Below are 24,399 nucleotides of genomic sequence, written 5' to 3'. Positions count from 1 at the left end.
CAACTAGGAAGACGGGCATGTTGATGGGGGTGTACGTCAGCATGTGCCATATGAAGCACTGTTCAAAGTTCGTTGCTGAGGTCGTGCAGTTTATCTTAGGGTAAATGAAGTAGCTCAGCAGGTAGTGAGCCATCTTTTGATGCTGTCCCATTGAAGATGCTGAGATCTCGCCTGAGTGACCCTCAGGTTTGCAGAAAGTATGGACGTAGTCGGTCTTGTCCTGATCTCCAGACTTCCTCAACCTCACTCCCTCAGTTTTAAGTTGGAGGAGATTTCCCAAGTACAGAGGGTTGATGAAGATCGTCTTTCCTTTTACTTTAGTGCTTAGATAGTCAAGGGAGTCATTGGCAACCATGAGATTGTGGTAAAACTCCCTTACCAGGTCAGGATACGTTTCATCTCTGACGGAGAACAGCCCAGTCCATTCGTTCTTTGCAATCCATTCGGCAAACGGTTGTTCATGTTGGACGAAGTGCTCAGAAACCCATCTAGAGGGCTCAACTTTCCATTCGAGAACACTTTCGAAGACTTTGGAGTAGGTTCGTATTTTCACAGCTTTCTCTTTTTCAGAGTTTTGATCAGTTTTACCCTTGCTAGAGGTGGAAGGGTTTCGTGAAGGTTCATCGGAGCTGGACTTATTTTGGCCGGCACCGGAGACGTTGAAGGATAGTTTAGTCATGCTTCTAAGATGGAGAGAATAGAGGTATTTGAGAGAGAGAAATTTGGGTGATTTCATAGCCTTAAAGATTTGTTGAGCGTAAGGAGTAAAAGATGGGGAATTTCCCATGATTTATAGACGAGTTGAACGGTGTGGATCTTAACCAAATCCATGTGTCAGTTGCCTTGGGATCATGTATCGACAGGGATCCTGGCATTTATGACACATTACGGCGAATACGTCATCCTAGGTTATACGCGTGCTTGGAAATTATGCTAACGGATTAATCACTCAGTATTTAGAATGTCAAGCGTTTGATATTCTGAGAGGTCAGTGCATTATTTAAGGATGATTTTAAGTTCAAGTTCTAAACTAATTTACTCAGTGTGCAAGATTACTCAGTATTGTATATTTAGTCAGTTTCAAGAGATACTCAGCAAACAATAAATCATTCAGCATGTAATTCACTCAGCATTCAATATTCATTTAGCACAGGAATTTACTGAAGAGGATTAAACATACCAATTGCTTCTCTCAGTATGATAAATTGCTCTCGTGCTAGAGGCTTTGTAAAGATATCAGCAAGCTGCTCGTCTGTTGGTACATACGTCAGCTTGATTTCTTTCTTGAGTACATGATCTCTGATGAAGTGATGTCGTATACTGACATGTTTCATCCTGCTGTGTTGAATTGGGTTCTTTGAGAGGTCAATTGTCTTTGTTTGAACACCATAATCTTCAAGCTGTTGCTTAATCCAAAGGACCTGAGCAACACAATCTCCAGCAGCAATGTACTCAGCTTCAGTTGTGGACAGGGCTACTGACGCCTGCTTCTTGCTGAACCAAGATACAAGACAGCTTCCTAGGAATTGGCATCCTCCAGAGGTGCTTTTTCTTTCCAGCTTGTCTCGTCTATAGTCAGCGTCAGTGTATCCGATGAGTGTAAAGTCATGAGTGTTTGGATACCACAGACCTCGGTATAACTTGCTGTCTACTGACTTACCATTCTCATCAGCACAAAGGACAGTGTCAGTGCCCATAGGAGTGGATATTGGCTTACAATGTTCCAGTTCATATTTCTTCAATATCTCCTTGGCATATTTAGCTTGACTGATGAATATGCCATTCTTTCCTTGCTTAATTTGAAGTCCGAGGAAGAAGTTGAGTTCTCCCATCATTGACATTTCGAATTCAGTCTGTATCTGTTTGCTAAATTCCTTGCACATAGATTCATTAGTAGCACCAAATATATATCATCTACATATATTTGAGCCAGCAGGGTATCTTTACCCTTTCTCTTAATGAATAAGGTTGTATCAGCTTGACCCCTGACGTAACCTCTAGTCAGTAAAAAGTTGGTCAGCCTCTCATACCAAGCACGTGGTGCTTGCTTGAGTCCATACAGAGCCTTTTTGAGTTTGTAAACGTGGTTTGGGAACTTAGAATCCTCAAACCCTGGAGGCTGATTTACATAGACCTCCTCGTCTATTATTCCATTAAGAAAGGCACTTTTGACATCCATTTGAAACAGTTTAAAGTTCATGTAAGATGCATATGCACATAAAATCCTAATAGCTTCTAGCCTTGCCACTGGGGCAAAGGTCTCACCGTAGTCAATACCTTCTTGCTGACTGTAGCCCTGAGCTACAAGTCTTGCCTTGTTTCTGACTACGTTTCCTTGCTCATCTAGCTTGTTCCTGAAGACCCATCTCGTTCCAATGGTCTTTTGGCTCCTAGGATGTGGCACTAGCTCCCATACATTATTCCTCCTGAACTGATTGAGTTCCTCTTGCATGGCATTCATCCAGAATTCGTCATCCTCAGCTTCGGCAAAGTTCTTCGGCTCAAGTACTGAGACAAAAGCTACATTGCCGAGATACTTCCTTAGTTGATTTCTTGTCATCAGCGTATTTCCAGCTGAGTCAAGAATTGCATTTTCTGAATGCCCTCTTGGGACTCTTATCTCCTTTGGTAGACTTGTGTCTTGTTCTATCTGTGTTTCAACATTCTCTGCAGAAGTAGATAGGTCAGTGAAAGTAATTTTAGGTTCACTCTTACTCTTGGTCAGCCGTTTTATGAAGGACTCAGTAGCTGGTTCTTGATCAGCAGGTGCTGAGTTTGGTTCATCTTCTGTCAGCGGCTGGTATCTTCCTGCAGGGTTAGTTTCATCGAATTGCACATGTATAGATTCTTCTAATACTTGAGTTCTCTTATTAAAAACTCTGTATGCTTTACTGTTTGTTGAGTAGCCTAGAAAGATAGCCTCATCAGCTTTTGAATCAAATTTGGCTAAGCTATCTTTGGTATTTAAAATAAAACACCTACAGCCAAAGGCACGAAAGTATCCAATGTTGGGCTTTCGTCCTTTCCAAAGTTCATATGAGGTTTTCTTAAGTATAGGTCTAACTAAAGCCCTATTCAGAATATAGCATGCTGTGTTGACAGCTTCTCCCCAAAAATACTTTGGAAGCCTATGCTCATCCAGCATTGTCCTGACAATCTCAACCAGAGTTCTGTTCTTTCTTTCAACAACCCCATTTTGCTGAGGCGTTCTAGGAGCAGAGAAATTGTGGTCAATGCCGCTGGCTTCACAGAATTCAACAAACTTTTGGTTCTTGAATTCTCCACCATTATCACTACGGATATGAGCTAATTTTAGGTCTTTCTCATTTTCAATTTTTCTAACCAAGTTTGAAAATGTCTCAAAAGTCTCATCCTTACTGGTCAGCAGGATAACCCATATGTACTGAGAGAAATCATCTACAATAACCAAGGAAAACCTTCTTCCACCCAGACTCAGCGGCTGGACTGGACCAAAGAGATCCAAGTGTAGCATTTCTAACGGACGCTTAGTTGAGACAATGTTTTTACTTTGAAAAGATTGCTTGGTTTGTTTTCCAGCTTGGCAGGCATGGCATAATTGATCTTTTTGAAATTTAAGTTCAGGAAGTCCCTCAACCAATTGCTTTCTTGCTAATTTGGCCAGGAGGTCCATGCTTACATGACCAAGTCTCCTGTGCCATAGCCAGGAATTTTCTTCCTTTGTGACTAAGCATACAGTTTTTGAAAACTTCTTTTCGAGGTTTAGCATAAAGACATTATCTATCCGAGGGGCAGTTAAGATTAACTCATTAGTTTTACCCTCGTATATTTTACATCCAGTAGCATCAAATATAACTTTTCTCCCATTGTCACATAGCTGAGCTACGCTGAGTAAGTTATATTTGAGTCCGCTGACTAGGGAGACAGATTCAATAGTAGGGTTACCTCTGACGGTTCCTGAGCCTACTATCTTACCCTTCTTGTTGTCTCCAAAACTTACACTCCCTCCTCGTTTACGTTCAAACGTAATGAACTGAGTTTCATCACCCGTCATATGCCTTGAGCATGCGCTGTCAATATACCACATCTTTGACTTCTCGGCACATCTCAGGCTTACCTGCATTGTAACTAGTTACTTTTAGGTACCCAACTCTTTTTGGGTCCTGACTTGTTAGGTGCAACAGGTATAGCATCATATTTTATTTTATGGCGGCATACATGGACAGTATGGCCATTCTTTCCACAGAAGTCACAACTGACCTTCTGTTTAGGATTTTTTACTGACTTGTCAGCACCCCAGTGCTGAGCGTGCCAGCACACTTTAGTAGTGTGTCCTAACTTCCCACAAAAATCACATTGGACTTTTCGCTGGGGATTTCTTCTCTGCTGAGTACCTTGGTACTGTGTACCTTGATACTGAGTTCTCAGTGGAAAATTGTTTTTGTTTGGAACCTTTAATTGGTTCTGAATGGTTGTGACATCCTTCCTCAGTTTCTTTGAAACTGACTGGACTTCAGAGACAGACTCATGAATGATTTTCATATTTTCATGCAAAACTGAGTTGTCTTGAAGAAGGTATCCGAGGTCACTCAGTTTGACCTCTTCTACTTCATCACAACGCCGGCTGAGTGCTTTAATCTTCCTATTACACTTTTTAACAAGTGTATAGAGATCACTCAGGGCGTTACCCATTTCATTTCTGAGTTGAGAGAGTGAGATTACCTCATTAGATTGCTCTTCATTATCTGACTCATCAGATTGGTCAGCATGCTCAGAAATGCATGGCTCAGCAAGTTCGTCAGCCATAAAGCATATCTTCGCTGACTCGGTGGCCTCAGTTTCTGTTGATGAAGATTCATCACTGTCACTCCAAGTAGCCACCATTGCCTTCTTCCCACTTTTCTTGTCTTTCCTCAGCGTGGGACAGTTTGACTTAATATGGCCATCTTGGTGGCACTCAAAGCATGTAATGGGCTTTGAGATGTCCTTTCTGTATTTGCTGTCGCTTGAGTCAGCCTTATACTTATCAAACTTTTTGTAAGGCTTTTTGGAATATTTGTCGTTCTTCCTGAACAGCCTCTTCATCTTTCTTGTAAACATAGCCATCTCCTCATCATCAGTTGAACTCCCGTCAGTGGAGTCAGCCTTCATGACAAGTGACTTCTGCTTCTTGTCATCAGATTTTTCCTTCACCTCAAAGTTCTTCATTGATATCTCATGGGTCAGCAATGAACCGATGAGTTCGTCATATTTGTAGGTGGTTAAATCCTGAGCTTCCTCAACTGCTGTCTTCTTTGCTTGCCAGTCTTTTGGAAGACTCCTGAGTATCTTTTTGACTTGTTCTTCCTCAGTGAAGATTTTCCCAAGTCTCTTGAGCTCATTAATGATGTTGGTGAACCTTGCGTTCATGTCTGAAATGTCCTCATCATTGTTCATCTCGAACAGCTCGTACAGTCTCATCTGTTGATTCACCTTGGATTCTTTTACTTTGTTTGTTCCCTCGTAGGTGACTTCCAGCTTTTTCCAGATCTCTTGTGCCGACTCACAACCTGAGATTTTGTTATATTCTGCAGCATCGAGCGCACAGTGAAGCATATTGATAGCCGAAGCATGGTTTTGAAGCTTCTTAAGATCATCCTCTGTCCATTCAACCTTAGCTTTAACAACTGACTGGCCAGCAACAACTTTCACAGGTACAAACGGGCCTTGGACTATAGACATCCAGGCACTCATATTTGTAGCTTGAATGAAGTTTTTCATCCTATTCTTCCAAAAGGTATAGTTTGACCCGAAGAATAGGGGAGGCCTGGTAATGGACAGTCCCTCAGGTAATATCTGAGTTGTCTGGTTTTCAGGGAGAAACCGAGTGCTGTTTTCGCCCATGGTATGGATCAACTCAAGGTTGTTAGACCTTTAGTAGTGAGCTTTTAGGCTCTGATACCACTTGTTGGTCCCTTGTAAGGTTGCAAATATAGTTCCAAGGGGGGGGGGTTAGGAACTATTTTACCTTTTTAAAATAAATTGGGCAGATTTCTTTTCTTCAAGAAAAGTTTATCTAACAGCGGTGCTTACCACTCAGCAAGACACTGGCTTAGTCAACTAGTGACTAGGACAGCTTCGTTGCTTAGGTCAGGAAATAGCACTTAGAGTCTATTCCTGAACCTTCTCGTTGGTAGCGCACAACTCAGCTTGACCTCTTTTACTTGGTCAGTTTTAGTTTGTTTTAAGCAAGCAATATGAATAAGGAGTTAAGGTTTAGAAATACTTCACTCAGCAGATTTATCCAGGTTCGGCTTCTTCTAAGCCTACGTCCTGTCCTCGGAACACCTCCGAGATTTCAAATCCTCTACTGAGCTCTTTAAAGGTAGAGCCTCAAACCTTTTACAATATCAGCAATTGAGTATGACAAGAGTACCTTCCTCTATACTTCTACTCAATCCTAATCTCTCCGCTGAGTACTTAAAACCGAGTACCCAGCCTCTCCTTTCTACTTCTAGAAATGATAAAGATTTTGTCCTAAACAACAATTGCTAGAACACCTTAGATGATTGAAAAACAATCACTCTAGACTTTTACACAAATGAATAGACTTTGTAGTGTAAGAACTTTGCTTTGCTTTTGATGGAGAACTTTTGTATACGTTTGGTCAGCGTAGCGGCTCTTGCTCAAAGTTCTCTGCAGAATGTGGATTCTGAATGGACTATTTATAGAGAGCTGTGAGAGCTTCTGGTTATTTCGAATTTCGAAATAACCGTTGGAGAGAAACGGCTACAGGTCGCTTTCACTGAGTCTGTCAGCAGTTCTCGTTAGCCAATCAGATTCCAGCGTCTTCTGTTCTTCGGTCAGTGAGTCAGTATGTTCCACCATTTTGGGTAATGTCAACTAGACAGCTTGTTGTGTCTTCTGACCTTTACCTAATGAGGAAATACTTTGTCTGGAAGCTGTCTTATGGTCAGTAGCTGTCCTGCACGTTTTGTCGAGACAGCTCAGCAGCTTCATACCGAAGTTGTCTACGTGGATCTTCTCGATCCTTCTTTACTCAGTATGCGTTTCATCACTTTAACGGCGACGTTTTGGAGATACGCGAGCTGAGTGATCTTTGGCTTGTTTGACTTGGGCCTTGATTTCCATATAGGGCTTGAGCCTTATGATCTTTATGTCTTATGATAAATTATAAACTCAACATTGAACAAACACATTAGTAACACTAAATCAAAGCATTTAAACTTAGTGTGTTATAGAATATTTACTTTCACTTAATTAATTTTGTCAAATCAAAATCCTGTGGAAAGGTGTTTCAACAATGCTTCTGGAAGCCTTCCACCCTATTGAAAAAGATGAGATTGATCAGGCTGTCTTTAGTATGGGGGTCACTAAAGCTCCTGGAATCGATGGTATCCCTGCTGGTTTTTATCATAAGCACTGGGAGACTGTGAAGGAAGGTATTTATAAGTTTATTGAAGGTGTGTTTAGGAATCCTGAGGAAATTAGACTTGTTAATAAAACCCTTCTGGTTCTAATTCCGAAAGTGGAAAAACCTTCTTCTTTCTTACAAATGAGGCCTATTAGTCTTTGTAATGTGATGTATAAAGCTATTACCAAACTGGTGGCAAATAGACTCCGATGCATTCTCCCAGATATTGTTAGTCAAAACCAAGGCAGTTTTGTTCCAGGTGACAAATGATGGATAATGTGGTTATAGCCCAGGAGATGGTTCACTCTATGAAAATCAAGAAGGGTAAGAGGGGTATTGTGGCTATTAAGCTGGATTTGGAAAAAGCTTATGATCGCCTTAACTGGAGTTTTTTGCTCGATAGTGTGAAGACAGCTGGTATTCCGGATAGTTGGAGGAGCTTGATTGAGGTCTGCATTTCTTCTCATACTTTTCAGGTTTTGATTAATGGTGATATGTCGGAGGATTTCACTCCTTCCCGGGGCATCCGTCAAGGTGATCCTATGAGCCCCTTTCTTTTTGTTATCACTATGGAGAGGTTGACTCACCTAATCCAAGAGGCTGTTGATAATGGGACTTTTCATCCGGTGTCCATCAATAGATTCTGTCCAGCTATTACTCACTTATTCTTTGCTGATGATGTCATGATCTTTGTGGAAGGGAATAAGGAGCAAATTGGTGTAGTTATGAACATCATTTACTGTTTCTGTGCTGCTTCTGGTCAGAAGCTCAATATCCATAAGTCCAGGATGTTGTGCTCTAAAAATATGAGTAAGAGAACTTGCAAAGAGTTGAGCGATATTTCTGGTATTCCTTTAACCAACTCTTTGGGTAAGTATCTTGAGACCCCCCTCCACAGTGATAGAGTATCCAAAGCTTCATTTAAAGAGACTCTTGATAATACTTCTAGCAAGTGTGCTAGTTGGAAAGATAAAACATTGTCTCTTGCTGGCCGTCTAACTCTTATTCAGTCTGTCAATTGCGCGGTCCCCAACCATATTATGCAAGCTTGTAGACTGCCTGAGCCTGTTCTTAATGATCTTGATAAAATTAATCGGCGGTTTCTTTGGGGTAGCTCTGAAGAGAGTAAGAAAATCCATCTTGTTCTTTGGAGGGAGGTTTGTAAACCTAAAAACTTAGGGGACCTGGGGATAAGACAAGCTAAGGATAATAACAAAGTGTTATTAATGAAACTTCTCTGGAGAATGTGGCAACTTCCTTCTTCTCTCTGGGTTCGCTTATTATGCGGTAAGTACAGAAAAGATAGGATTTTTTGAGGTCCAAAAGAGAGAGTTTCCAATTGTTCTTTTCTCTGGAAAGGCCTTAATTCCGTTTTCTCGGAGTTCTGTTCTGGGATTGGTTGGGCTGTGGGTAATGGTAAGTCGATCAGCTTCTGGAATGATAAGTGGATTGGTGACAATTCTTTATTAGAGGTTTGTATCTCCCCGCCCCCTGTTAATGTTCGCCACTAGAAGATTGCGGATGTGGTGGATTCTGATGGAGAATGGGATTGGTCAAAGTTTGAATCTTTTTTCAGTTTGGATACTCTCCTGAGAATTAGAGGAGTGAAGATTAGTAGCAAGGAGGAGGATAGGGATAGTCATTATTGGGCTTTGACCAACAATGGTGCTTACACATGTAGATCTGCCTTTGAGGCCTTTAGCCACAATGAGGAGGGTCCTCACTATGATATTTGTAAGATCTTATGGGCCCTTAAAGTTCCTTACAGAATTAGAAGCTTCTTGTGGCTTGGTATTAAAGATAGATTGCTTACTAATTCAGATAGGAAAAGGCGCCATCTGGTGGAGTCCGGGGATTGTAGTAGATGCAGAGGGCATGAGGAAACCATTTGCCATGCTCTTAGAGATTGCCCTAGAAGTAAAGAGGTTTGGAGGAAAGTTCTCCCTAACCACATGTTTGCTGCTTCCTTTTCCCACTCCAATCTTGACTGGTTTGCTGATGGTGTTAGTGGGAAGCTGCTGGCTAACCTGGAGCATGGTGAGATCTTCTTTGCAATTGTCTGCCACCAGATTTGGAATTGGAGAAATAAGGAGATTTTTGGAGCAGAAACGGTTACTATCCCTAACTTGGTTGAGTTCTTCGCCAAGAAATTATATTATATTATTGATAGCTTTAAAGAGGATTCTCTTGCTAGATATACCCAGAGAAAGGCTATTCACCTCCTTTGCTGGAAAAGGCCTAGGGAAGGAGTGGTGAAACTTAATATTGATGGTTCTTGCCTTATTGATGGTAAAATTATTGCGGGCGGAGTCTTGAGAGATGATGGAGGAGCTTGGCTGTCTAGGTTTGCTCAAAATCTTGGCTTGGGTTCGTCCTTTTCGGCAGAGCTGTGGGACATCTTCTTTGGCCTTAGTCTTGCTAAGAGACTGGGTGTGGAAAAGCTGCTTGTAGAATCTGACAATCTGGAGGCTATCAATATGATCTCCAACAAAAAAGCTATTTGCTTAAATAGCCAAAATTTGATTAAAGGGATTAGGAGAATCTGCTCTTCCTTTGTTTCCATCAGTTTCAGCCATGTCTTTAGAGAGCAGAACCGAGTGGCGGATCGTCTGGCGGCTGCTGGTCATGAGGATATGTGGGGGATCACTACCTACTCTTCTCCTCCTGCGTTCCTTTCTTCGCTCCTTTTGGAGGACGTGGTGGGGGTTAGCTTCCCTAGGCTAATCCCGGGTTATGTTTCTGTGTTTTGTTTTTATCTTTCCTGTTCCTACCAAAAAAAAAGGTATATATTGGATTGAAGATTATATGTTGGGTCGGGCCGGATTTGTTCGGTTTTTGAAATAAATCTCAATCCCAATGTATTTTTGTGAAAACTTATGTGGACTAATATCAAATAAACACCTCCAAGCCCAACTCTTGAAGTACGGGCTTGAACGGGCTAGTAGCAAATCACAAATTTCATGTAAACTATACAATATTGAGATTGGGTTGGCAGCAAACAAATTATATAAAGAAATCCATCATTCTATATAGATAATGTAACATAAACAAATCTTGGTAAGACCATATATAAATTCATACAAGACTTGTTAACCAATTAACAAATTTCTCCAAATTTTGGCAAGAGCTACCTCCTTCTTTCACACAATTCCTAACAATTTCCTTGAAATACAAAGCTCTATTTTTCACATCTCCATCACTTAACAACATCTCCACCTTATTCTTAATTTCCCCCCTCACTATCACTCCATTTTCATCTCTATCAAATCCCAATCCATTCCTCCACACATCACAAATATAGCTCCCATTCATGAACTGATCAGCAAAGTAAGGCCAGCACAAAAAAGGAACTCCATTACTCACACCTTCAATAATAGAATTCCAACCACAATGACTAATAAAACAAGCAACACAAGGATGATCCAACACTTTCTTCTGAGGCACCCAACCAACAATCTTCCCAACATTTTCTACCCTCTTCTTGAATTCCTCGAGGAAAGCATTGAAACTCGTCGAGCCTGTAGTTATATCTGATCTTACAACCCAGAGGAATGGTTTATTGGATAGTTCTAATCCTAAAGCTAGTTCTTGGAACTGGTTTGGGTCAAGAACTGTTGAACTTCCAAATGCAACATAAATGACTGATTTTGGTGGTTGTTGATCGAGCCATTTAAGACATGACAAGTCTTGATCTTCTGATGGGTTTGTTGTTTGTGTGTTGATGGATGAAATGGGACCTATTGGAAGTATGTGATGAGGAGATAAGTTAAATGCTGCAGGTTCTAGATCGTATGCTGAGTTGCAGAGCAGCCAATCTGTTAGTTTTATTGATTTGTTATTTCTAAGCATTAGTTGGAAAATGTTCTTCTGTGCCTCGATGTTGCCTAGGCAGGCCCAGACTAAGTTGGATGCTTTCATGGCTGGCATTGTGGGTGAAAGTTTAACTATCTGGTCTTTTTTTGGGGTTCCTGTAAGCAAATTCAGGATTAGAGAATGTTAAAATCTAGATTCAACAAAGTAAACCGCATAATTATAGTACCGCTCTAAATTTCGGTCCTAAACTATATTAGAATTCATACATTTATTGTCCGACAAGCTACTCAATAGCAACCGTCTATGCTTATCTGAATACCGCGATCTACGGGTGCTCCATTGATATAATTTTAATAAAAAAAATAAAAAATTAAAACTCTATACATATTTTCCATAAAAGAAATTCTACAATTTTCAGCATCTAATAGGCGATTAAGTCCCCTCATTTGTTCCTTGATAAGTACTATTCTTTAACTCTCAACTAGTCACAACTCATAAGATTCATAAAAAAAACACTTAATGGCTGTTTTCAGATTTTGACTAGTCTGAAAATTAAGAATTTAAAGTTCAAACTCATGTGAATATGTCAAGATTAGAATTCCTGAAAATGGAAGATTAGTTCAGAAAAGAATAGAGAAAACGAGAAAGAATGAAGTTAGAGAAAAAAGGGAGAGAGAAAGAATTAGAATATTCATAAATTTCATAATGATTATTACAAGGTAGGATAAACCTTATATAAATAGTCGTACGAGCTATAAGGTAGCAACGGTTACAGAAAATGACAATTCTAGTATTAACTCTGTCACACCCGACCCTAGACGACCTCAATCGGCATCGGGCGTGAAATAGAAAGATCATAATCAATACTTAAGAGTCTCCAAATTATCCAACGCCATTATATTATAATTAAATTATCAAAGTTCTAACCATAATTCTCACAATAAGCAGCCAACTTCCAAACCCCGCCTAAACGGTCGGTAACCTTCTATATATCCTGTTTACTATCAAGGTATAAATTCTAGAAATTTAGATCCGGATGTGACAAACTCAGTCAACTACATTAGATATTAGGTTTAACTCAGTTAACTACATTAATTACTGATGTTGACTTAATCAATCATATTAATTACTCAAACAACAGTACCTAATTAACCACCTAAATAATACCCAAACTACTCCCTTAGTGTAATAATTGTGACAGTTATAGGGCTTTTGTTCAATGCTACTTATACATGTGGGATCAATTTGATTAAAGTGGTCAAAATTGTAATTAAAAGAGCTCGACACATTAACGAGCCAATACCAAATTTAACCAGAAATCTTTGGCTTCATTAACACCTCTATCTACCATCAATAAAGAAAAACATTAAACAACTACCATTAATCAGCAAACACTAAACAAATAAGTCCAAAAGCAGAGGAAGTAAACGCCAGTATTTCGACAAATATGAAGCCGAAAAATATGATTTTGATGAAAGAAAGAAAGAAAGGAAAAGCACCATTTTGATCTATGATTCCATCTTGAATCAACTTTGGGATGCTAAATCCGAGAAGAAGTTGTGCAGCTGCAGCAGGACAGAAGGCAGCTCGTGGAATTCCCTTCCTTTCTGCAAGTTCCAAGGCCCATCCAATGCTCTGATCGGCAATAATGCAGCTGATCTTATCACTGTTTGAGGCATTAATTTCTTCAATCACTTGTTCAACTTTCCCTGGCATAACCCTCATTATTTCTCCTGATGAATTATACCCTTTCTCTGAAGAATCTATGGAAACCACACCTATTTTATTATCTTGTGATGTGAATGATTTCATGATTAACTCATTATTTTGCTGTGTGCTTATGAAGGTGATTCTGAACCCATGTTTGGCTAAGTATTTAGAAAGCTCCATAAGAGGAATCATATGTCCCTGTGCTGGATAGGGTATTACCAGGATATGTGGATTGCCTATTCTACTACTCATTCTTTACTTTTCAGAGATGGTTTTAAGGGTTACAAGTTGAAGTCATTCTTATAATTTGAAACAAGAAAAGCACTATAATTGAGTTATTGTCTTATTGCTGCTTCATATCCAATGGAATCTTCAAATTGGAATCATTTACTGTTCATTTCGCTGTCTCTGGCAGTTTGCATTCTGTTATTATATAATTTTAAACATTTATTAATAGTACTATTTTTTTAAGAATAATTGATAGTGTACTATTTAGTAGTAATATTAATCATGAACTTTTTCTTGTGTCTTTTAATATAAATTTGTATCATAATTTAATTCAGGACCTTTTTTTTGGGGAAATTTTGTAAATTAAGTAATTTTTTAATTTTTAATCTGAAAGTTAAAAAACAACAACTCATGGTAAAATAAAATAATAGTCTTCCAAATAGCACTTGCTTTGAAAACAGATCTCCTCCTCTCTTCTCTCAAAAGTCTCTGGAAATACTTCCATCCCTAATTTCTTCTACAACACTTCAATGGGCGAAGGTTCCGATAAAGTGTACGGTAAGACGACTTGATAAGCTGACTCCACTCTATAACTTTGTTCCAATTCCTTAATTGATTCAATTGAAAATCTGAGAAGAAATTGTGCGAACCAGAAGGAAGGAGTTTTGGTGAGCGATAATGGCATCCCTTACTCAAATTGGCCTGTGAACCGAGTAATGATGCTCGAACTAGACCTGTTCAAAAGCCCACTGGTCCGTCCAAGCCCGCTCTTCAAAGACTGAGATTGGCCGTATATGTTTTGTAATAGGCCTGACCCGGTCCAAGCCCGTATAGGTCTGCATATAGAGTAGGTTGGGCTTGAGATTTGTCTCAAAACCCATGTCCAGCCCGGCCCGGCCCGAAATTTTAATTTAATAATTTTATAGTTTAATAAACTTTATATTCCAAAAATAAAAATTTTAAATTTCTTCAACATACAAATTTCCAAACCATATATTTTTTAGAATTGATGAACATGCACATATTTTTGTTACTCTTTTATTTATTACTATCAAAAAAACGTATTTTTTATTTAGGATTGCGTTAATTGATTTTTATTGAAATAATCCTCTAAAATTTAGTTTATTGTATTTTATTATTTATATTTATAGTATAATTTTTTAGTTCAATTTTAATTTTTAAAAAATAGAACGATATTAGTTGGATCGGGCCGGGTTGGGCTTGAGAATTAGTTCTTTTAGCTTGGCCCAGCCCGGCCCGAGCTCGATGTAAATATAGTGCGGGCTTGGTTGGGCTAGGACAAAGTAATTATATGACAAGCCCGGTTAGGCCCGGTCCAAGCCCAGCCCGACCCAGCCCATGAACAGGTCTAGCTCGAACCAACTAGAGCTGCATACAATATTAATGATCAGAATTCATATTGAGGTTGAATATAATGATTTTTGGAGTAGTTTGATGGAAAAAGTTGCAGAGGAAACACTAATGGAAGAAGTGGTGCAGTGTTTGCCTGATTTGGAACCGAGGAGTTTCAGGTATTTACGACAAGCAGTGAAGTATTATGAAGGTGGTTGCCAATGGATTTGCAGAAAAAAGAGTTCAGATGATAAAATTGAAAATGTGTAGTTAATAATTTGAAAAATACAAAAGAAAAGATTTGACTGATTTAGAAACTAGAAACAAAAAGTTATATTGAATGAGATGGATAAAAAAATTTAAAATTCAAATAATTTATCAAATTTAAAAATATATTGATCTTTTTAAAAAAAAAATTGCGCAATGCGCTTACATTATAAAGAAGAAAGAAAAATCCCCACCAGACCCGGATGTGATTCGAACCCATGACCTTCCAAGACATATGTAAGCTCTCAACCATTAGGCTAAGAAATATAAAAACAAAAAAATTTAGACCGACTAACATGTAACTATGCAAAACATGTAGCTATGCAAAACACACAGGAAGTACATGATTTTAAAAGGTTAGTGATAAAATTACTTGTAATTATTAACATTACCGAGTATTTTTGCTTATGGAAAAAATATATATATTTAGAACTCTGTTGGAGTCAACTCGTAGTGCAAGCAGTCTATCCTGACCAATACTTAATGGCCAAGTTTTCCAAAGAGATATGGGTCATTGCTGACGCCCTAAACAATTAAATTAAAAACCATTAACAATTGAAATTTTGAGATTCTGATCAGAAACAAAATTAAGAAGAAACTGAGAGAAGAATGGTTAGGAAGGGTCATGTCCTAGTAATTCCATACCCAGCACAAGGTCATGTTAAACCCTTGATGCACTTATCTCTCAGATTATCCTTTCTCGATTTCAAAGTCACCTTCGTTAACACTGAATTTAATCACAAGAGAGTGATTACTTCTGCTAATCATCCAATTGATTCATCTGTTAGTTTGGTTTCAATCTCAGATGGGTTGGGCTTTGAAGATGACAGAACTGATATTGCAAAACTGTGCGAGTCAATTTTGAATACCATGCCTGAAAAGCTTGAAGAACTGATTCGAGATATAAACATCAAGGGGTTGAAGAAAGGGGATGAAGATGGTGTGATTAGTTGTGTAGTTGCAGATGGGTATATGGGATGGGTTAGAAATGTTGCTGATAAATTGGGGATTAAAGTTGCTGTTGCTTGGCCTTCTTCAGCTGCTATGTTTTCCTTGCTTCAAAAAGTTCCTCAACTTATTGATCAAGGCTATATAGATCATCAAGGTACCAATTCTTTTCTTTTCTTTCTTTCTTTTCAAGTGTTTGTATTATTCAAATCATCAACTTCAATTTCAATTGTTATTCTCTAAATCCGATTGTGGTTAACCCTTAAACTTGGTTAGAGTAATTTATTACACATTTTAATTTGTTTAAAATAAACTATTTTCTCTTATATAGATTTGCTTAAAATGATATACTGTCCAAATCCAATCTTATTCTGTCACGTGTACAATGGCAGAGCCTGGATTTGAAATTAGGAAGGCTACAGAGAGTGGGGACAAAATTTAATGCCGATGTGGTGAACATAAAGAAGTAGAAATATTGAAAATAAAGAAGAAATAAAAAAAAAATAAGGTTCATACTTCAAAAGAGATGGAGAAGGTAGAAGAGAAGAGGAGGTTGATTTCAGGGTAGGCATCACTCTATTTAGGGTTTTGCTGGAATAGGAGGGCTCCGGCCCCTTAAACATTGAGCTGGCACCGTCACTGCATTTGAACAATTTAACTAAGGGAATTAACTTTTTTATCCAAGTTTCGAGAGCTCCTGATATTTTAAACCCTAAAAAACTCATTGAACCCTTTTTAACGTATGCATCATAGAAGGCACGTAAAAGGTTTTTAAAAGTTAATATATCATGGTTTGTATTAACTAAATCGGTTAATTGATTCTTTGACCTTTAAAGATATATTATTAGTCTCTTAACTTCGTTAAGGTAACCTATGAACTTATTTAAAATAGCCTATTATTCTTTTGAACTTGTCTTTTAATGCGTTTAAAGTGACACGTATTTCAATTTCTCTAAATTTCCTGCTACTACTCAGCTATTTAGGTACTTGAGCTAGTTTTCATTACAAAAATGCATATATTTTCCTTTCCTTTCCTTGACAGGATTCACAACCAACAAACAGATACTTGAGCTATCTCCAAGAATTCCTCCATTTGATACACAAAACTTCCCATGGAACTCATTTGGGGATTCAAATTCCCAAAAAAAAACAATGTTCAAATACCTCAAGAAAACACTTGAAGATTCACTACAAACTGAGTGGATATTATGCAACTCAGCTTTCTTACTTGAACATGGATCATTTTCCCTATCACCAACTCTCAGCCCAATAGGCCCATTAATGACACCAATTTCACCAAATCAAAATTCAGCAGCCCAATTCTGGAAAGAAGACCCAACATGCCTCAAATGGCTTGATCAACAGCCCCATCAATCAGTCATATATGTAGCCTTTGGTAGCTTCACAATTTTTGACCAAACTCAATTTGAACAACTAGCTCTAGCCCTACAACTCACAAACAAGCCCTTCCTTTGGGTGGTTCGTCCTGAAATCACACAAAATCAAAAATACCCAGATGGATTTGAGCCCAAAAATGGGAGAATTGTAGGTTGGGTACCTCAACATAAGGTTCTAAGTCATCCTTCAATTGCTTGTTTTGTTAGTCATTGTGGTTGGAATTCTACAATTGAAGGTATAAGTAATGGGGTACCTTTCTTATGTTGGCCTTATTTTGGAGACCAATTTCTTAATAAGGGTTATATTTGTGATTCATGGAGGGTTGGTTTGGGATTGGAGAAGGATGAGATGGGAATTATAAGGAAAGAAGAATTGAAGGGGGAAATAGAGCAATTGATTGGGGATAAAAGTATAAAAGAAAGGTGTTTGAAAGTCATGAAAATTATGAGAAACAATGTTGAAGAAGGTGGGGATTCCTTCACAAATTTTAGTAAATTTATCAAGTGGTTGGAAGGATAGCTATAATGGGTTTGGACTATTGAGTTTCTGGGCCTGTGAATGGTAGCATAAATGGGCCTCACTTTCAAGCCCATTGAAATTATATGTTTGAGATTTGAGATTTGCCTTTCTTTTCCACTTTGGATTTGGAAAATGTAAATATATTTATGATAATATTTTGTTCCTAACCATATCAAAATGTCACTGTTTTGGCTTGGATTAGAGGTGTGGTCAGGGAAAGGGTGACTCCTATAAAATGTGATTCTCGATGGGCCGGAGAGGAGTGTACCGGTATCCCCATATCCTCCTTCTCATAGAATAGAGCTTTTGATAAACCTATTTATAAATACTTAATTATTAAAACGTCTTTGAAAAATTATAATTCATAATTTTCATTTTGATTTCATTTAATTACACTTAAATAATGTGTTTCTAACTTTTGATATCATTGTTTTTGTAGATAAATTTGTGCAGTTCTGAATTCATTAAGTTGAATCTGTTCCATAAATTAATTAATTAAAACCAATAATTTTATAAAAGCAACTACTATAATTAACTTCTAATAAAAATCTCCAATCCTCTTGATTCTCATATCCTCAAGATTTGTCCTCTGATAAGTATAGCAACTTTCATCTTCCCCCTAAGTGAGCCCTTACTCTAGAGAAAGGGCATACCGCGATTAGCTCATACAGTTCTCAACAAAGAATCCTTATCTCATAAAGTTGTAAAGTGTCATCATGAAATCTTTCTAGAAAGGTTCTTCAATCCACATCCCACGCATCTGAGAATCAATGTCCCAGTTGATGGGTCTGGCTTAATAATAAATTGAACCCCTAGAAAATCTCTGATTTGTCTCAGAGTTCCTATCCCATAAGGTGTGATGGGATTTCCAACACGAACTTTAGACACGTCTTGAGGACATATTGCATAAAGAAGAAATAGTAAACCCTACAAACCAAAGATTAAAGCAACAAGAATAAGAGGAAATATTAGAAGAATGATGTAGCATCTTACTCTAAACCCAGATAAGTGTCACATTTCACTTTTTACTATCTTCTAATCAGGAATATGCATCAGTTCTCAGTGTCTTCTAGCAATAAAAAAAAGGGCGGCCCGGTCGCATTACGCGTCCCCGCTGAGCGAGGGTCCGGGGAGGGGTCCCACCACAAGGGTGTATTGGGGGCAAGCCTTCCCTTGCCAATTTAATTGGCAAGAGGCCGCTCCTAAGACTCGAACCCGTGACCTCTGGTCAGTGTCTTCTAGCAATATAGACATATATTCATGTAAAAGTGATCACCTAACTAGTCTTTTAGAAAGGGTATTGTCATCAATTGCTTTGAAACTAAACTATTATAGAAGACACCGCACACAAATACTACCTTTTTATGAAATTTTACAATTAGTAGTATTTAAGGAACAGGGGGAACATGCACCTTTTGTTCCACACAACTAAACACAGTATATGGAGCAGTGAAGGAAACATTGTTGTATAAATTTCATTCAGAGAGAAGAAATAGCACAAACCTGATGCACTGAATCCACAACTCCCCCTTGCTTAATTTCTTCAAGAAGAAGATAGGCAATTTGCTCACCGACATTCTGTGGAGGCAGTGGATCTTTCTTTTCATCATCCATTTCATCGGTACCATGTGCATAAGAAACTGCTGTGTCGACAGAAATGAAGCAACCAGAAGTAGTTTCGGCAACTAATGAAATTCCATAACCATCGTGAACTGCCATGGCATCATCATTATGTAAGTACTATCTCCAAAATGCTATTATAAGCTCACATTTTCTGATAAATTTGTCCAAATTTTATTTAAAACAGCATGAGTATAAGAAAGAGAACAAAACTTGATGAATAAAAGAACATTTTTGAGAGAGCAATGCATACTTTCCAGCCTGTGAACCAGCTTTATGGTCAGTAAATATGTGAACATCAGGGAGGAAACTGTTAAAAATTCCACGGGCAGCATGAATCATGGTATTTTCGAACTGAGAAGACACTTTGGTAGAGAAAGTGACCCCTCTAATCCTTTTAACCATTCCTTCATCAATCCAGCTAACTGCCTGTAGAGCAGAACAGAACAGTAAGAAAATAGAAATAACAACAGATAAACTAAACTGAAGGACATGTTTTGAGAATCCCACCGTTAGACTTTGAACAATTGGTACTGATAAAACAACTTCTCCACCGCGGAACTCCACGACTCTCTATCTTCAGCCCCAATCCTTCAGGAACTCCAAATTGCTTCAACACGGGCAAGGTAGTAGATCGAAAAGTGTCAACAGATGGGTCTTTAGAATCATTTGTAATACCTGAAAAAGATTCAAAATGTGTTTCTAAATGTAATTCCTAGTTCCATTTAGTATCATGAAAATTACGAGTTAATACAGCACCACCATTAATAGTATGTCATGATCTGAGATGGAATCAGCGTTTCAGACCATAAATAAATAGTGTTTCTAGTCGGAACATCATTTCAGAATTTGGAGCTACTACTAGATTAAAAAGCCTATAAGGTGTAACTAGTCAATTCCCCCCTGCAACTATCTAGAATGAATTCAACAACTGATTATACATCAGCTTTAATGATCTGATAGAAGATTGGTCCTCCAACAGATATTATTGTACCTTTGAGTTTTATGATAAGGGGTTTCTTGGCAAACAACCCGAGAACAACGAGTGGCTCCAGGAAATAACCAATTGATAACACCACAATCATGGACATGATGTTTCCCACCCATCACAATCCCAGGCTTGTATTTGAACTTGGTGCCTGCATGCCACATACACTTGACAAAATCAAAACAAGGACAAACTAAACAGAAATTTACAGAAGTAAGTCATCAGGGTTACCAGTTTCATTAATTTCAATAAGACAATCATCAGAGATTCTCTCAAGTAGGCGGAGGAAAGAGATCTCATGGGGGCGGAGGCCTGGTACAGTCTCTTCACCACGAATGTCTTCAATCAGAAGCGGAGTCGCAGAAAGGGTTGCTAAAACTAATCTCTGCCGAAGGTTTTGGCTGCCTTTCAATCTCTTATAACCTGTCTTCCCCATCTTTGCGAATTTCTTCTCTATACAAACAAAAACCCGGATAATCTTTATACAAAACAGAGGTGAGGGTTTAACGAGGAGTTTATTGAAGGAGTTTAAATTCTTCTCAACTAGCAAAGGAGTTTAAATAGTGGTGAGAGTTGAAAGAAGGTTATAATACCCTTAACGTTTTGGACCAGGATCAATTTTAACCCTAACATTTAAAATGGTACAATTTTATCCCTAATGTTGGAAGTCTAGAGCAATTTTACCCCTAACGTTAATAAATTGGATCAATTTGAGAAATAATTCATCAAATTGGCGTCTCAGTCATGAATCTTGTGATCTACACTTCATACGTGTGTCATTTTATCAGTAACAAATCATAAACATACGTTGGGATGTGAAAAAAAAAATAAAAAAACATACTATCTATTTGTATGAATTAGGCAAAATAAATTCAAAAAATTCATCAAATTTATAAATATTAATCTCAAATTCTATTATTAAATTATAAAAAAAGATTGAAATCCTTTTTTCAGAACGAATTGTTATGCAATTGGTACTGAATAAGGAACAAAAATATTTGTGTTTTATAATAGTATCTGAAATTGACCAAATTTATTAACGTTAAGGGTAAAATTGCTCTTGACTTCCAACGTTAGGGGCAAAATTGCACCATTTTAGACGTTAGGGATAAAATTGCTCCTGACCCAAAACGTTGGGGGTATTTTTGCTCCTTAACCCAAAGACTTTAAAATAACCCTAATTTCAGTTAGACCAAATTCAAAGAAAATCTTAAAAACCTTATGAATTTCGAACACAGACGATGAGTTCTGCTGTTTCGTTATATCGTGGTTTCTTTTTGAGGTTTACCTAACTTTTTTTTACTGCCGTTTGATATTTTGTAGAGATAGAGATAAATGTTGTTATAAGGATAAGGGTAAAAAATTGGAATAAAGATAAAAATAAGATATAAGAATTTATTATCGCATATTTAATATACATAGGATAGTGATAGGGATAAAATGATTCATCTATATATAATATAAAACAGTAACGATGGAACCGAGGTGTCACTTCTTCCTTTTTTAGTGATAAAAAATTTAATATATTAATTTTAATTATATTATCATATTTATCTATAAAAAAATTATTTTATCCGTACTATATCTAAGAGTTATACAGAATTTAAATTAATCCCTAAAATCTTTCTAATTCTCTACATATCTATCTATATATAATATAAAACAGTAATGATGGAACTGACGTGTCACTTCCTCCTTTTTTAGTGATAAAAAATTTAATATATTAATTTTAATTATATTATCATATTTATCTATAAAAAAATTATTTTATCCGTACTATATCTAAAAGTTCTAAAGAATTTAAATTAACCCCTAAAATCTCTCTAATTCTCTGCATATCTATCTATATTGTATAATATAAAACAGTAACGATTGAGATGAAGTGTCATTTTCTCCTTTTTTACTGATAAAAAATATAATATAATATATTAATTTTAATTATATTATTTTATTTAGGCTTAAAGCACTATTTGGTCCATGATCTATCCAAATTTTATCATTTGGCCCTTGACCTATTATTTGGTCACATCTGGCCCCTGATCTATCACTATTGGTGAAATTTCACCCAATTTATATTCAAACTTAAACTGAATCGTTATCTTATTGATAAGTAACGATATTTTAACACTTGAACTTAATAGATATTAGTTAGGATTTGTTTTTCCTTTTTTTTCTTTTTTAATCTAATTAATTATTTTCACATAATGTGGCAAAAACACTTTAATAAATATCACGTTTCAAGTTCAAGTGTCAAAATATCGTTACTTGTCAATGAGATAACGATTCGGTTAAAGTTTGAATATAAATTGGGTGAAATTTCACCAAATGGGATAGATCAGGGGCCAAATGTGACCAAATAATAGGTCAGGGACCAAATGACAAAATTTTGGATAGGTCAGGGTCAAATAATGCTTTAAGCCTTTTATTTATTTATAAAAAGATTATTTAAAGTAAATGTGAAAATAAAATAATAATATTTAATTTATATAGCACCTTTATGTCATTAATTGTTTTTTTTTGAAACAATTTATGTCATTAATTGTAATTATTAGATTATATTTTTATTAATATTTATATATTAAGATGAATCCGTGCATCGCACGGGCCAAAAACTAGTTTTCCTATATTTTTCAACCATGGTTTTAAGTTCAGCCGGGTGAATTAACCCAACCGAATCAATTTAATTAGTAAGGTAGAGTTTCTCGTGATGAATGAGGGTTCTAAATGAATTATCAATTTTGAACATTTTTTTTCAACGAATTTAGAATTCATGTTTCCCTATAATAACAGAATTAATCTTTATGGGTTGTAAATGAATTATCAATTTTGATAGTTTATACGGGTTTATTCCTATTTGGCTCACATAATATCTAAAAAATTTTCATTTATTTATGTGTATTATTTAATAACATTTAATTAAGTTTCATGAAAAATTAATTTATTTGTTAATTTTTGTTATATGGTATAATTTTTGACATGTGCCATGTATATAAATCAATTATTTTTGTTCTTATAAACTTAATATGTGGATAAATTTATCCACATATTAAGTCTACATGGAAAAAAAATTAAAACAATTATCATTTATACATGTCGTGTATCACAAATTGTGCAATATGGAAAAAATAAACAAATCAGTTAACTTTTTATTCAAAATCAGTTAAATATCACCTATATAAATACATTAGGGAGTAAATGTTACCAAATGATACCAATATCTTTATCCCTAGTTTATATTAGTCGAATGCTCGCGCTATTTTAACTAACCTGTCTTTATAAAAAAATTACTCTAAGAGAAATCTTCAATACTTACCAAGAAACAATTTTACATCAATCCTACCTCATGTACAACACAAAATTAGTTAAAAAAGTTGTCACATTTACAAGAAACAATTTTACATCAATCCTACCTCATGTACAACATAAAGTTAATAGTTAAAAAAATTGTCACCTTTTTAGAGCATCTCCGATGCAACACCCTCAAAGTTATCAAAAATTAGCAAATCATCTCAAAATATATTATTTTATTTTTTCTCTCATCCATATCACTTTTGACAAAAAAAAATGAAAAAATTACAAAACCGGATCAAATGGGGGGATATTTACATATTTAGACCAATTACCCAACATTACATATCTAAAAATACAAATAAAAAAACATAATCTTACCTTCAAACTGTCAAGAGCTTTGATCGCTTCATCTTCTATAAGAATTTCGTGCAGGTTAAAAGTCAGATTCGGATGGAATCCTAATTGGATTCGCATACTTATTTAATTAAGAAAGTAAATAATAGTAATCCTAACTAAGTTAATTCTAGCTAATTAATTGATTAACTAATTAGAAATACTAATCCTAATAGAAATCAGAATAAGTGTTCAAATTGGAAGTTAATTGTTGATAGGGGCGTTTCGTCTCTATCTTTTAGCGTGATTTACAGTTTAATTTTAGATGAAATAAATAAGTTTAATTGCAAAAATAGAATGTTTTAATAAAATAACGAAATAAAAATAAATTCCGTACTTTCGGTTAATTTTCCTTATTTTTGATTAAATTAGAAAATAAAACGTCAAGCTAACTCGGCTCTCGAGAATTGTATTTCAGGTACGAGCAAGGAGCAAAAATCCTCCGACATACGCGGGGCGTATCACCCTCCACGCGGGG

The 24,399-nt window shown here is 36.6% G+C and overlaps 2 protein-coding genes and 1 pseudogene across 2 annotated transcripts; 1 reads left to right on the top strand and 2 right to left on the bottom strand.

Moving 5' to 3' along the window:
• Positions 1 to 10,419: 10,419 nt before the first annotated feature.
• Positions 10,420 to 15,369, bottom strand: LOC136208466 (UDP-glycosyltransferase 83A1-like). Its single transcript, XM_065999375.1, has 2 exons — positions 12,706 to 15,369; positions 10,420 to 11,361 (listed from the first exon to the last, which is right to left on the bottom strand). Exons 1-2 carry the CDS (start codon positions 13,166 to 13,168, stop codon positions 10,469 to 10,471), a joined length of 1,356 nt encoding a protein of 451 aa, XP_065855447.1. The 5' UTR covers positions 13,169 to 15,369; the 3' UTR covers positions 10,420 to 10,468.
• Positions 15,354 to 17,799, top strand: LOC136208460 (UDP-glycosyltransferase 83A1-like). The gene is made up of 2 exons (XM_065999366.1): positions 15,354 to 15,869; positions 16,755 to 17,799. Exons 1-2 carry the CDS (start codon positions 15,374 to 15,376, stop codon positions 17,627 to 17,629), a joined length of 1,371 nt encoding a protein of 456 aa, XP_065855438.1. The 5' UTR covers positions 15,354 to 15,373; the 3' UTR covers positions 17,630 to 17,799.
• Positions 17,344 to 20,953, bottom strand: LOC136208470 (probable RNA 3'-terminal phosphate cyclase-like protein; annotated as a pseudogene).
• Positions 20,954 to 24,399: the final 3,446 nt, after the last annotated feature.

This window comes from Euphorbia lathyris, chromosome 1 (genome assembly GCF_963576675.1).
Source record: "Euphorbia lathyris chromosome 1, ddEupLath1.1, whole genome shotgun sequence".
Classification (NCBI taxonomy): Eukaryota; Viridiplantae; Streptophyta; class Magnoliopsida; order Malpighiales; family Euphorbiaceae; genus Euphorbia; species Euphorbia lathyris.
Note: the sequence above shows the minus strand (reverse complement) of the source record. Positions and strands in the feature narration are given on the sequence as shown.